Raw genomic sequence first — 12380 nt, 5'->3', positions numbered from 1 at the left:
GAAATACATCCACAGGTTCACCTCCGATTGAGGTCAATTAGCCTATCAGAAGCTTCTAAAGCCATGACATAATTTTCTGATATTTTCCAAGCTGTTTAAAGGCACAGTCAACTTAGTGTATTTAATGTTTTAATTTTTTATTTCACCTTTATTCAACCAGGTAAGCTAATTGAGAACAAGTTCTCATTTGCAACTGCGACCTGGCCAAGATAAAGCATAGCAGTTCGACACATACAACAACACAGAGTTACACATGGAATGAACAAAACATACAGTCGATAATACAGTAGAAAAAAAATAAAAGTGAGTGAGTGCAAATAAGGTCAAATAAGGGAGTTAAGGCAATAAATAGGCCATGGTGGCAAAGTAATTACAATATGGCAATTAAAACACTAGAATGGTAGATGTGCAAAAGATGGATGTGCAAGTAGAGATACTGTGTTGCAAAAGGAGCAAAATAAATAAATACAGTATGGGAATGAGTTCGATAGATGGGCTGTATACAGATGGGCTATGAACAGGTGCAGTGATCTGTGAGCTGCTCTGACAGTTGGTTCTTAAAGCTAGTGAGGGAGATGGGAATCTCCAGCTTCAGTGATTTGTGCAGTTCGTTCCCGTCAGTGGCAGCAGAGAACTGGAAGGAAAGGCGACCAAAGAGGAATTGGCTTTCGGGGTGACCAGTGAGATATACCTGCTGGAGCGTGTGCTACGAGTGGGTGCTGCTATGGTGACCAGTGAGCTGAGATAGGGCGGGGCTTTACCTAGCAGAGACTTGTAGATAACCTGTAGCCAGTGGGTTTGGCAACGAGTATGAAGTGAGGGCCAGCCAACGAGAGCGTACAGGTCGCAGTGGTGGGTATTATATGGGACTTTGGTGACAAAACAGATGGCACTGTGATAGACTACATCCAGTTTGTTGATTAGAGTGTTGGAGGCTATTTTATAGATGACATCACCAAAGTCAAGGATCGGTAGGATGGTCAGTTTTACGATGGTATGTTTGGCAGCATGAGTGAAGGAAGCTTTGTTGCGAAATAGGAAGCCGATTCTAGATTACATTTTTGATTGGAGATGCTTAATGTGAGTCTGGAAGGAGAGTTTACAGTCTAGCCAGACACCTAGGTATTTGTAGTTATCCACGTATTTTAAATCAGAGCCCTCCAGAGTAGTGATGCTAGATGGGCGGGCAGGAGCGGGCAATGATCGGTTGAATAGCATGCATTTAGTTTTATTTGCGTTTAAGAGCAGTTAGAGGCCACGGAAGGAGAGTTGAATGGCATTGAAGCTCGTCTGGAGGTTAGTTAACACAGTGTCCAAAGAAGGGCCAGAAGTATACAGAATGGTGTTGTCTGCGTAGATATGGATTAGAGATTCACCAGCAGCAAGAGCGACATCATTGATGTATACAGAGAAGAGAGTCGGTCCGAGAATTGAACCCTGTGGCACCCCCATAGACTGCCAGAGGTCCGGACAACAGGCCCTCCGATTTGACACACTGAGCTCTATCAGAGAAGTAGTTGGTGAACCAGGCGAGGCAATCATTTGAGAAACCGAGGCTGTTGAGTCTGCCAATAAGAATGTGATGATTGACGGAGTCGAAAGCCTTGGCCAGGTCGATGAATACAGCTGCACGGTAATGTCTCTTATCGATGGCGGTTATGATATCGTTAAAGACCTTGAGCGTGGCTGAGGTGCACCCATGACCAGCTCGGAAACCAGATTGCATAGCGGAGAAGGTACGATGTGATTCAAAATGGTCAGTAATCTGTTTGTTTACTTGGTTTTCGAAGACCTTAGGGTAGGGTAGGATAGATATAGGTCTGTAGCAGTTTGGGTCTACAGTGTCTCCCCCTTTGAAGATGGGGATGACCGGGTTGCTGTGGAGGGTGCCGGGCAGTTGACCGGGGTAGGGGTAGCCAGGTGGAAAGCATGGCCAGCTGTGGAGAAATGCTTATTGAAATTGTCGGTTGTAACAGTGTTTCCTAGCCTCAGAGCAGTGGGTAGCTGGGATGAGGTGCTCTTATTCTCCATGGACTTTACAGTGTCCCATAACTTTTTTGAGTTTGTCCTGCAGGATGCATATTTATGTTTAAAAAAGCTAGCCTTAGCTTTCCTAATTGCCTGTGTATATTGGTTCCTAACTTCCCTGAAAAGTTGCATATCACATTGGCTATTCGATGCTAATGCAGAACGCCACAGGATGTTTATGTGCTGGTCAAGGGCAGACAGGTCTGGAGTGAACCAAGGGCTATATCTATTCCTGGTTCTACATTTTTTGAATGGGGCATGCCAATTTAAGATGGTGAGGAAGGCACTTTTAAAGAATAACCAGGCATCCTCTACTGTCGGTATGAGGTCAATGTCGTTCCAGGATACCCCGGCCAGGTCGATTAGAAAGGCCTGCTCGCCGACGTGTTTTAGGAATGGAAATGCCAAGGTTTTTGGTGGTCTTCCTAAGCCAGGATTCAGACACGGCTAGGACGTCCGGATTGGTGGAGAAGGCTTCTAATGTTAACATGCATGAAACCAAGGCTTTTTACGGTTATAGAAGTCAACAAATGAGAGAGCCTGGGGGATGGGAGTGGAGGTAGACACTGCAGGGCCTGGATTGACCTCTACATCACCGGAGGAACAGAGGAGGAGTAGGATAAGGGTGTGGCTAAAGGCTAACAGAACTGGACTTCTAGTACGTTCAGAACAGAGTAAAAGGAGCAGATTTCTGGGCACGGTAGAATATATTCAAGGTATAATGTACAGATAAAGGTATAGTAGGATGTGAATACAGTGGGGGTAAACCTGTGCATATAGTGATAATGAAAGAGATATTGTCTCTAGAAATAACATTTAAACCAGGTGATGTCACTGCGTGTGTGGGGGGTGGAACTAAATTGTTAGCCGAGGCGTGTTGAGCAGTGCTAGAGGCTTTACAGTGAAATAAAACAATAGTTACAAACCCGAACAGCAATCGACATGGCATGGTGACGTTAGGGAAAGGCATGCGTAGCCGGGTGATCATACAAGTCCAATGCGTGGCTTTAAGCAGCTAGCGGCACGGGGCTAGCAGGCTAACAGAAAGGCCTTAGAGGGATGACGTGATGGAAGTCTGTTGTGCCCCCCTCGTGCAGTTACATCAGCGGACGGATCAGCAGGGCTCCGTGTGGTAAACCAGGCCAATTGGCAAAATATGTATAGTGGCCGAGAAATATGTCCGAAGGGCCTCTTAAGTCAGCAGTCCAATGTGCTTAAGATAGCTAGCAGGCCGCAGATTAGCGGCTGTGCGTTCAGGGGTCGTTAGCTGCTATAATTTTTTAAATTTTTAAATATCATAATAAAAATGTTTGTATATATAAACTTCTGACCCACTGGAATTGTGATACAGTGAATTATAAGTGAATTATAAGTGAAATATTCTGTCTGTTAACAGTTGTTGGAAAAATTACTTAAAAGTAGATGCCCTAACCGACTTGCCAAAACTATAGTTTGTTAACAAGAAATTTGTGGAGTGGTTGAAGAACGAGTTTTCATGAATCCAACCTAGGTGTATGTAAACTTCCGACTTCAACTGTGAATATCAGTGTCATGTCTACCTCGGATAAGCCTGCCAGTAAAGCAATAAAAACAAGAATCACAGAAAAGTGCTAAAAATATCTCACATTGACATACGTTGCCAAAAAAAAGGTTAATGAAATCGATAATTTACTAGTAACATATAACATTCTCTGAAACTCACTTAGATAATACCTTTGTTAACACAATGGTAGCAATACATGGTTTCAACATCTTCAGAAGAGACAGTAATGCCAATGGAGGAGGTGTTGCGGTATATGTTCAGTCATATTGCTGTAAAGCTTAGAGAGGATCTCATGTCAAATGCTGTTGAAGTAATAAGTATAAAGTAAATATTGTAGTGGACATTTCCTGTATTTACCAAATCATGAGAGCAAACCACACACAAGTCAGAGTTATCATAAAGTCCATCTTTAATTATATGAGCTCCATCACAACCCTGTGACTCTCAGATCAATTCAGTATCTATAAATGAATTCTCTGAGAGTCCTTACACATTGCAACTGAGATCCTTTACAGCAAAGACACACATAGCCAGACAGCATTGGCTATAAATTATCGTTCAGCTTTGTCTCCTAAACTATGTTCTTATCTCGCTCTCAGGACCATAAAACAAAACCTCATCAACAGGCATATATCAAATACACCCCTCCTGGACAAGATCACAGAGACACAGTGACTGGCACACAGACATTGTGGAGCCAAGAGATAATTGGTTTAAAAGATTTGTTTACATATGAAGACAAGCTTGACCTCTCCCCTCTTTGCGGCCCAAGTAACTGAAACCTGACAGAGAACAGATAACTGCAACCGGCCAACAGTATTATCCAAAAATAGACATTCTAATGACATATCTCACATAAAAATAAATAAAAATAAAAATAATAAAACATTATTTAGAAATGTTACCTAAATAATTCTGATTCCGCCACGACAATATTGACTGGCTTCCATCAAGCTGCCCACTCATGAAAAAGCTTCAAAGTATAACCAGTGCCTGCAACCTGGGTCAGGTTATCAGTCAACCTACCAGGTGCACAGTATTTACAAACAGCACAGGAATGAAATCATCCACATGTATTGATCACATCTTTACTAATGCTGCAGAAATCTGCTTTAAAGCAGTATCCACATCCATCTGATGTAGTGATCATAATGTAGTAGCCATATCTAGGAAAACCAAAATTGCAAATGCTGGGCCTATAGTGTATAAGAGGTCATATAATAGGAATCACTACAAAACCTATGTTGAAGATGTAAAGAATATTTGCTGGTCTGTGGTGTGTAATGAGGAGCAACCAGATGCTGCACTTGACACATTTATGAAATTGCTTATTCCAGTTACTAATACGCATGCACCCATTAAGAAAATGACTGTAAAAACTGTTAAATCCCAGTGGATTGATTGTAAATGTGTATGGTTGAGAGGGATGAGGCAAAAAAGAATGGCAGATAAGTCTGACTGCACAGCCGATTGACAAACATAGTGTAAATTAAGAAACCATGTAACTAAATTGAACTTAAAGAAGAAACTGTCCTATGAAACAAAGATAAATTATAGTAAACATCTTTGGAGCACCTTAAATTAAGTTTTGGTCAAAAAGGCATGGTTCCACCAGTCATTGAATCAGATGGCTCATTCATCACAAAATCCACTGATGTTGCCAACTTCTGTAATTTTTTAATTGGCAAGGTTCGCAAACTTGGGCATGACATGCCAACAACAAATTCTGAGCCTACACATCCATGCATAACTAACCAAATAATGAAAGACAAGCATTGTCATTTTGAATTCCGTAAAGTAAGTGTGGAGGTGTACAAATTATTGTTTTCTATCAACACTGACAAGCCACCTGTGTCTGACAACTCGGATGGAAAATGACTGACGATGATAGCGGACGATATTGCAACTCCTATTTTCCATCTCTTCTAAGCCTACAGGAAAGTGTGTGCCCTCAGGCCTGGAGGGAAGCAAAAGTAATTCCGCTACCCAAGAGTCACGAAATTGGGGCGAAAAAAGGGGTAAAAAGTACAGTAGCTAAGATAGGTATAGGTCTGTCCATAATAAAGCTCTGCTCTGCCTTCTTAATTAACAACACTAGCAACAGTGCCTAGTTTTGTCGCACCTGGACGACTGTCCAGTCGTGTGGCCAGGTGGAAAAAAACGAATGAAAATGACAATCGGCCCAGAAAAGGGCAGAACAGCTGGCCCTTAAATGTACACGGGGAGCAAACATTAACAATATGCATGTCAATCTCTGCTGGCTCAAAGTAGAGGAGAGATTGACTTTATCACTACTTGTATTTGTGAGAAGTATTGACATGCTGAATGCACCAAGCTGTCTGTTTAAATTGCTAGCACACAGCTTGGACACCCATGCCTAGCCCACAACACATGCCACCAGAGGCCTCTTCAAGTCCAAAACAGACTATGGGAGGTGCACAGTACTTCATTGAGCCATGACTACATGGAACTCTATTGCACATCAACTAACTCATGCAAGCAGTAAAATCTGATTTAAAATACACCTTATGGAACAGAGGGCTGTGAAGAGGCACAGACACATATCTTCAATTTAAGCCTGCGAGAAAGTGTGTGCCCTCAGGCCTGGAGGGAAGCAAAAGTCAATCTGCTACCCAAGAATATTAAAGCCCCTTTTACTGGCTCAAATAGCCGACAGAGAGAAATTCATGCTAAAATGTTTTTGTTCGACTTCATTGTGGCTTTTGACATTATCGATCATAGTCGTCGGTGTGCAAAGCTGTCATCAGGGCAAAGGGTGGCTACTTTAAAGAATCTCAAATATAAAATATATTTTCATTTGTTTAACACTTTTTTGGTTACTACATGATTTCATATGTTATTTCATAGTTTTGATGTATTCACTATTATTCTACAATGTAGAAAATAAGAAAGTAAAAATAAAGAAAAACTCTAATGAGTAGGTAGGTGTGTCTTAGACTGGTACTGTATGTACCTAAATGAGATATTTCTGCGTTTCATTTTCAGTACATTTCCAAACATTTCTTAAAATATGTTTTCATTATGGGGTATTGTGTGTGAGCATTTTTTATTTAATACAATTTGAATTTAGGCTATAACACAACAAAATGTGGAATAAGTCAAGGGTTATGAATGCTTTCTGAATGCACTGTAGCTATGCAGGCTAGCTACCTCTCCTTTGCTAGCTAGCCAACTAAAGCCAACACACAATCAAATCAAGCCGCTGAAATGACAGCAAACTATGTGAACTTTAATTTGCTTGTTTTACCTTTGTTTCTTTTGCCATGCATTTGGATGTACCCATTATAATGATCTTGAAATAGGAATTCGCCATGCTGGTGGAGATCTGTTCCACCGGTTGTAAGCTTTAGACAAACCCCAACTGTTGCAAACCAAATGCTAGCTTGGGGAAAAAAAGGCTTTTTTCCAGGGTAGATTAAGTTTATAAATTGACTGGCTAGGCTTTGGGACAGAATGCCTATACAATAGGTACACAAACTACCTGACAGTGAGAGGCTTTTAATTGAATCCTGGCTTCAGTGTTTACCCTTGTTTGTCTCAAAAGACATGTTATTCTTCTACTTCACGTGAGTAATTTCATTAGTTATTGTAGTTACTGCACAGCTTTACTTCCAAGATGTTATTATAGGCTTTACTTGAAACAGTTTATTCACCCGGACTGCCTTCATCTTTAGGCAGAGATAATAGGAACCACTAAGGAAGGAGATTGACGCGCACGTGCAACAGAATATTGTAGTGTACCAAATTCTGAAAAATCCTTTGTTGCAGTAAACATAAATTAATCCAATCCACCAATGTAGCTGAAGGGCCACATACTATAGCAATTAATTTGAATGTCTGTTCTATCCATTGTATTTATACTGAAGAGAAATATAAATGCAACATGCAACAATTTCAACGATTTTACTGAGTTACAGTTCATATAAGGAAATCAGTCAATTGAAATACATTCATTAGGCCCTAATTTATGGATTTCACATGACTGGGCAGGGCGCAGCTATGGGTGGGCATAGGCCCACCCACAGGGGAGCCAGGCCCAGCCATTAAGAACGAGTTTCTCCCTACAAAAGGGCTTTATTACAGACAGAAATACTCCACTGTTTCATCAGGTGTCTGGGTGGTTGGTCTCAGATGATCCCGCAGGTGAAGAAACTGGATGTGGAGGTCCTGGGCTGGCGTGGTTACGCGTGGTTTGCAGTTGTAAAACCAGTTGGGCGGACTGCCAAATTCTCTAAAACTGTCACGTTCTGACCCTAGTTCCTTTACTTTGTCTTTGTGTTAGTATGGTCAGGGTGTGATTTGGGGTGGGCAGTCTATGTTAGTTTTTTCTAGGTTGTGTTTATGTGTTTGGCCTGGTATGGTTCTCAATCAGAGGCAGATGTCGTTCGTTGTCTCTGAATGAGAATCATACTTAGGTAGCCTTTTCCCACCTGTGTTTTGTGGGTGAATATTTTCCGTTTCAGTGTTTGCACCATTCGGGATTGTTTCGGTTTTCATTTTGATGCTCTTGTTATTTTTGTATTTTGTATTCATTCTCATTAAAATACATTAGGGATACGTACCATGCTGCGCATTGGTCCGATCTCTCCTACTCCTCCTCAGAAGAGGAAGAGGAAATCTGTTACAAAAACGACATTGGAGGAGGCTTATGGTAGAGAAATTAATTTCATGTTATCTGGCAACAGCTCTGGTGGACATTCCTGCAGTTAGCATGCCAATTGCACACTCCTTCAAAGCTTGAGACAGCTGTGGCATTGTGTTGTGTGACAAAACTGCACATTTTATAGTGGCCTTCTATTGTCCCCAGAACAAGGTGCACCTGTTTAAAGATCATGCTGTTTAATCAGCTTCTTGATATGTCACACCTGTCAGGTGTGTGGATTATCTTGGCAAAGGAGAAACGCTCACTGACCTGGATGTAAACACATTTGTGCACAACATTTTAGAGAAAAAAGCTTTTTGTGCATATGGAACCTTTCTGGGATCTTTTATTTCAGCTCATGAAACATGAGACCAATATTTTGCATATTTTTGTTCAGTGTATGGTGGTTATTTATTGTAATTCTCTGGTGGTTATCCTTCTTTCCATCTGTTATCTCTTGGGGTTCCTGCAGGAGTCCAGATGGAACTTCCTCTTTGCCTTCCTGGCCTTGCCTGCCTTGCTGCAGCTCTGTGTGCTGCCCTTCCTACCCGAAAGCCCACGCTTCCTTCTGATGGAGAGGAGGGATGAGGCCGGTGCAGAGAAAGGTAAACCCTCTTAAATAAACACACACACACGTTTACATTGCCTTTGCATATATGGCCTGCTGAGATAAGGACTCATCAAAAAGATGCTGCAGATACTGTGTTGTGTACTTATGAATATACTCATCACACATTGCATTGGCATGGATTACATGTTGTAACGTCTGCTTCCAACTCACACCCTCAAACACGTAAATCCCCTGAACACAGCTCACTTTCCAGCCCACACTTTCACACCTAGATCCCCTGAACACAGCTCACTCTCCAGATCCCAATCAAATGAATTCTAATCAACAGTTCACACACCTGTATGTCATTATCACACACCATTTTGTTCAGTTCTTTGCACCCCATCTCTGTGAGGTATTGTTTGTTTTGTGACACTCGTCTTTCAGAACTCTTTTTCCCGTGATTTACTCCTCCCTTGTATGATAGTTTTTGCCTGCCTCACTGACGACGCCTTTTGCCTATTCACTGCCTGTACTTTAGCCTATCGGATTTCATGTTATCTACCTATTGCCTGATCTCCCGGACTATGTTACTAGCCTTTTCCCTGCCTGTACTGTTGCCCTTTTGGACCCCCTATGTATGACCTTCTGCCTGCCCCTGGACCCAGCTACCTACCTGCCGCCTTTTCAATAAACACCTGTTGCGCCCTGCGCTTGAAACCAGCTCTCTGTCTCCCCTCGTGTTCATTACACATGTAAGGGGAACATGTTGATTTTAGCTCTTCAATCAACGCTGTATCATGCTCTTGAGCTAGCCAAATTGCATTAATGATGCCAAAAACTCCTGCACAGTGCTGAATTACTGAGGTGCTCATACACATGTGACCAACAAGATGGTGCTGATGGAGAAGGGCGACATCTTACGAGTTCCAACCCAACTTTGCGATGTATAGACTTTTTTAAACAGTGTTTCTTTACTTTTCTTTTGTACAGAAATTCTATTATCCTATATGACCACCGAGCATCTCTGGACATCAGATTGGCAGTTAGTAACCTCGATTTCGACTTCAAATCCGACTCAGCTGTTCCACTGTTCTTACTGGACTCTATTCCTTTGTTCCACGGGCTCCCAAAACACTGCACTGGGAAAAGAGCTGTAGTCCCGGTGGCGCAGCGGTTTAACGCACCGCGTCTCATTGTTGCGGCATCACTGCAGCCTGGGGTTTGATCTCAGGCTCTGTCATTACCACCCGTGACCGGGAGTCCTATAGAGTGGAGCAGAATTGTCAGGGTTAGGGGAGGATTTGGCCGTAGGGGCTTTACTTGGCTCATCGTGCTGTAACGACTCCTGATGGGTGCCTGTAGGCTGACTTTGGTCATCAGTTGACAAGCATGGCTTGCCGGTTGACCTTCGTTCAAGTCTTGTTGATAAGAGATTCTACAATTAGAATAAGCTACAATTATATGTCTTACTGAAACGTTACTGGATGATGCCACTATGCACGTAGTAGGATTGTATAGTGGCTTCAAAGAAGTTGAAAGGAGGACTGTTTTTTTTAAATAAATAACTAGTATGCTGCTTCCAGTGTGAAGGAAATCTCAAGCTTTTGCTCACCTGATTTAGAATACCTTATGGTTAGTGGCAGACCCTTTTATCTACCAAGACAGTTCTCATCTGTAGTTATCTACATCCTTTCACATGCCAACACCACTCTGGCAGTCAATGAACTGTATAGGGCCATAAACAAACAATAAACCGCTCACCCAAAGGCAGCATTTCTGGTGGGTGGAAACTAACGCGGAGATACTTAAAACCATCCTACCTCACTTCTACCAACACGTCTCCTGCACCACTAGGGGAGCTAAAACTCTATTCTACCCCCAGAAACGCATACAAGGCCCTCCCCCGTTCTGCCTTCAGGATATCTGACAATGACTCCATTCTCCTGCTTTCTGTTTACAAATATAAGCTCAAACAGGAAGTGCCAGTGATGCGCTCAATACGGAAGTGGTCGGCTGTAGCGAGGCTACAATACTGTTTTTCTTGTACAGACTGGGATAAATTCCTGGATTCATCCGATAGCATTGAGGAGTTTACCACAAGTCACAAGCTTTGTCAGTAAGTGCATAGACGATGTCATCCCCACAGTGACTATAAGAACGTATCCAAATCAACAACCATGGATTACAGGCAATATCCACGCTGGGCAAAAGGCTAGAGCTACTGCTTACAAGAAATGGGACACGGACACATACAAGAAAGCCCGCTACGACCTCAGACGAGACATCACACATGCAAAAGGACAATATAGGAGGTTGGCGGAATATTCAAATCAAATTTTATTGGTCACATGCAGATGTTATTGCGAGTGTAGCGAAATGCTTGTGCTTCTAGTTCCGACAGTGCAGCCATATGTAACAAGTAATCTAACAATTCCACAACAACTACCTAATACACATAAATCTAAGGGATGGAATAAGAATATGTAAATATACGGATGGGCCATGGCCGACCGGCATAGACAAGATGCAATAGATAGTATAAAATACAGTATATACATTTGGGATGAATGCAAGATATGTAAACATCATTACTAAAGTGGCAGTAAGAAATTGACTTTTTTAGAGTGGCCAGTGATTTCAAGTATGTATGTATAGTGCCTTGCGAAAGTATTCGGCCCCCTTGAACTTTGCGACCTTTTGCCACATTTCAGGCTTCAAACAAAGATATAAAACTGTATTTTTTTGTGAAGAATCAACAACAAGTGGGACACAATCATGAAGTGGAACGACATTTATTGGATATTTCAAACTTTTAACAAATCAAAAACTGAAAAATTGGGCGTGCAAAATTATTCAGCCCCTTTACTTTCAGTGCAGCAAACTCTCTCCAGAAGTTCAGTGAGGATCTCTGAATGATCCAATGTTGACCTAAATGACTATTGATGATAAATACAATCCACCTGTGTGTAATCAAGTCTCCGTATAAATGCACCTGCACTGTGATAGTCTCAGAGGTCCGTTAAAAGCGCAGAGAGCATCATGAAGAACAAGGAACACACCAGGCAGGTCCAAGATACTGTTGTGAAGAAGTTTAAAGCCGGATTTGGATACAAAAAATTTTCCCAAGCTTTAAACATCCCAAGGAGCACTGTGCAAGCGATAATATTGAAATGGAAGGAGTATCAGACCACTGCAAATCTACCAAGACCTGGCCGTCCCTCTAAACTTTCAGCTCATACAAGGAGAAGACTGATCAGAGATGCAGCCAAGAGGCCCATGATCACTCTGGATGAACTGCAGAGATCTACAGCTGAGGTGGGAGACTCTGTCCATAGGACAACAATCAGTCGTATATTGCACAAATCTGGCCTTTATGGAAGAGTGGCAAGAAAGCCATTTCTTAAAGATATCCATAAAAAATGGCGTTTAAAGTTTGCCACAAGCCACCTGGGAGACACACCAAACATGTGGAAGAAGGTGCTCTGGTCAGATGAAACCAAAATTGAACTTTTTGGCAATAATGCAAAACGTTATGTTTGGCGTAAAAGCAACACAGCTGAACACACCATCCCCACTGTCAAACATGGTGGTGG

General features: G+C 42.1%; 1 protein-coding gene across 1 annotated transcript in view; it reads left to right on the top strand.

The window, feature by feature from the left end:
• slc2a9l2 (solute carrier family 2 member 9, like 2) overlaps positions 1–12380 on the top strand; it is a 224003-nt gene that overhangs the window by 74394 nt on the left and 137229 nt on the right. The window contains exon 7 of the mRNA XM_021568636.2: positions 8707–8839. Coding sequence (XP_021424311.1) covers positions 8707–8839 — 133 coding nt within the window. The remainder of the gene's footprint in view (positions 1–8706; positions 8840–12380) is intronic.

The sequence above is a fragment of the Oncorhynchus mykiss genome, chromosome 17 (assembly GCF_013265735.2).
Source record: "Oncorhynchus mykiss isolate Arlee chromosome 17, USDA_OmykA_1.1, whole genome shotgun sequence".
Classification (NCBI taxonomy): domain Eukaryota; kingdom Metazoa; phylum Chordata; class Actinopteri; order Salmoniformes; family Salmonidae; genus Oncorhynchus; species Oncorhynchus mykiss.
Note: the sequence above shows the minus strand (reverse complement) of the source record. Positions and strands in the feature narration are given on the sequence as shown.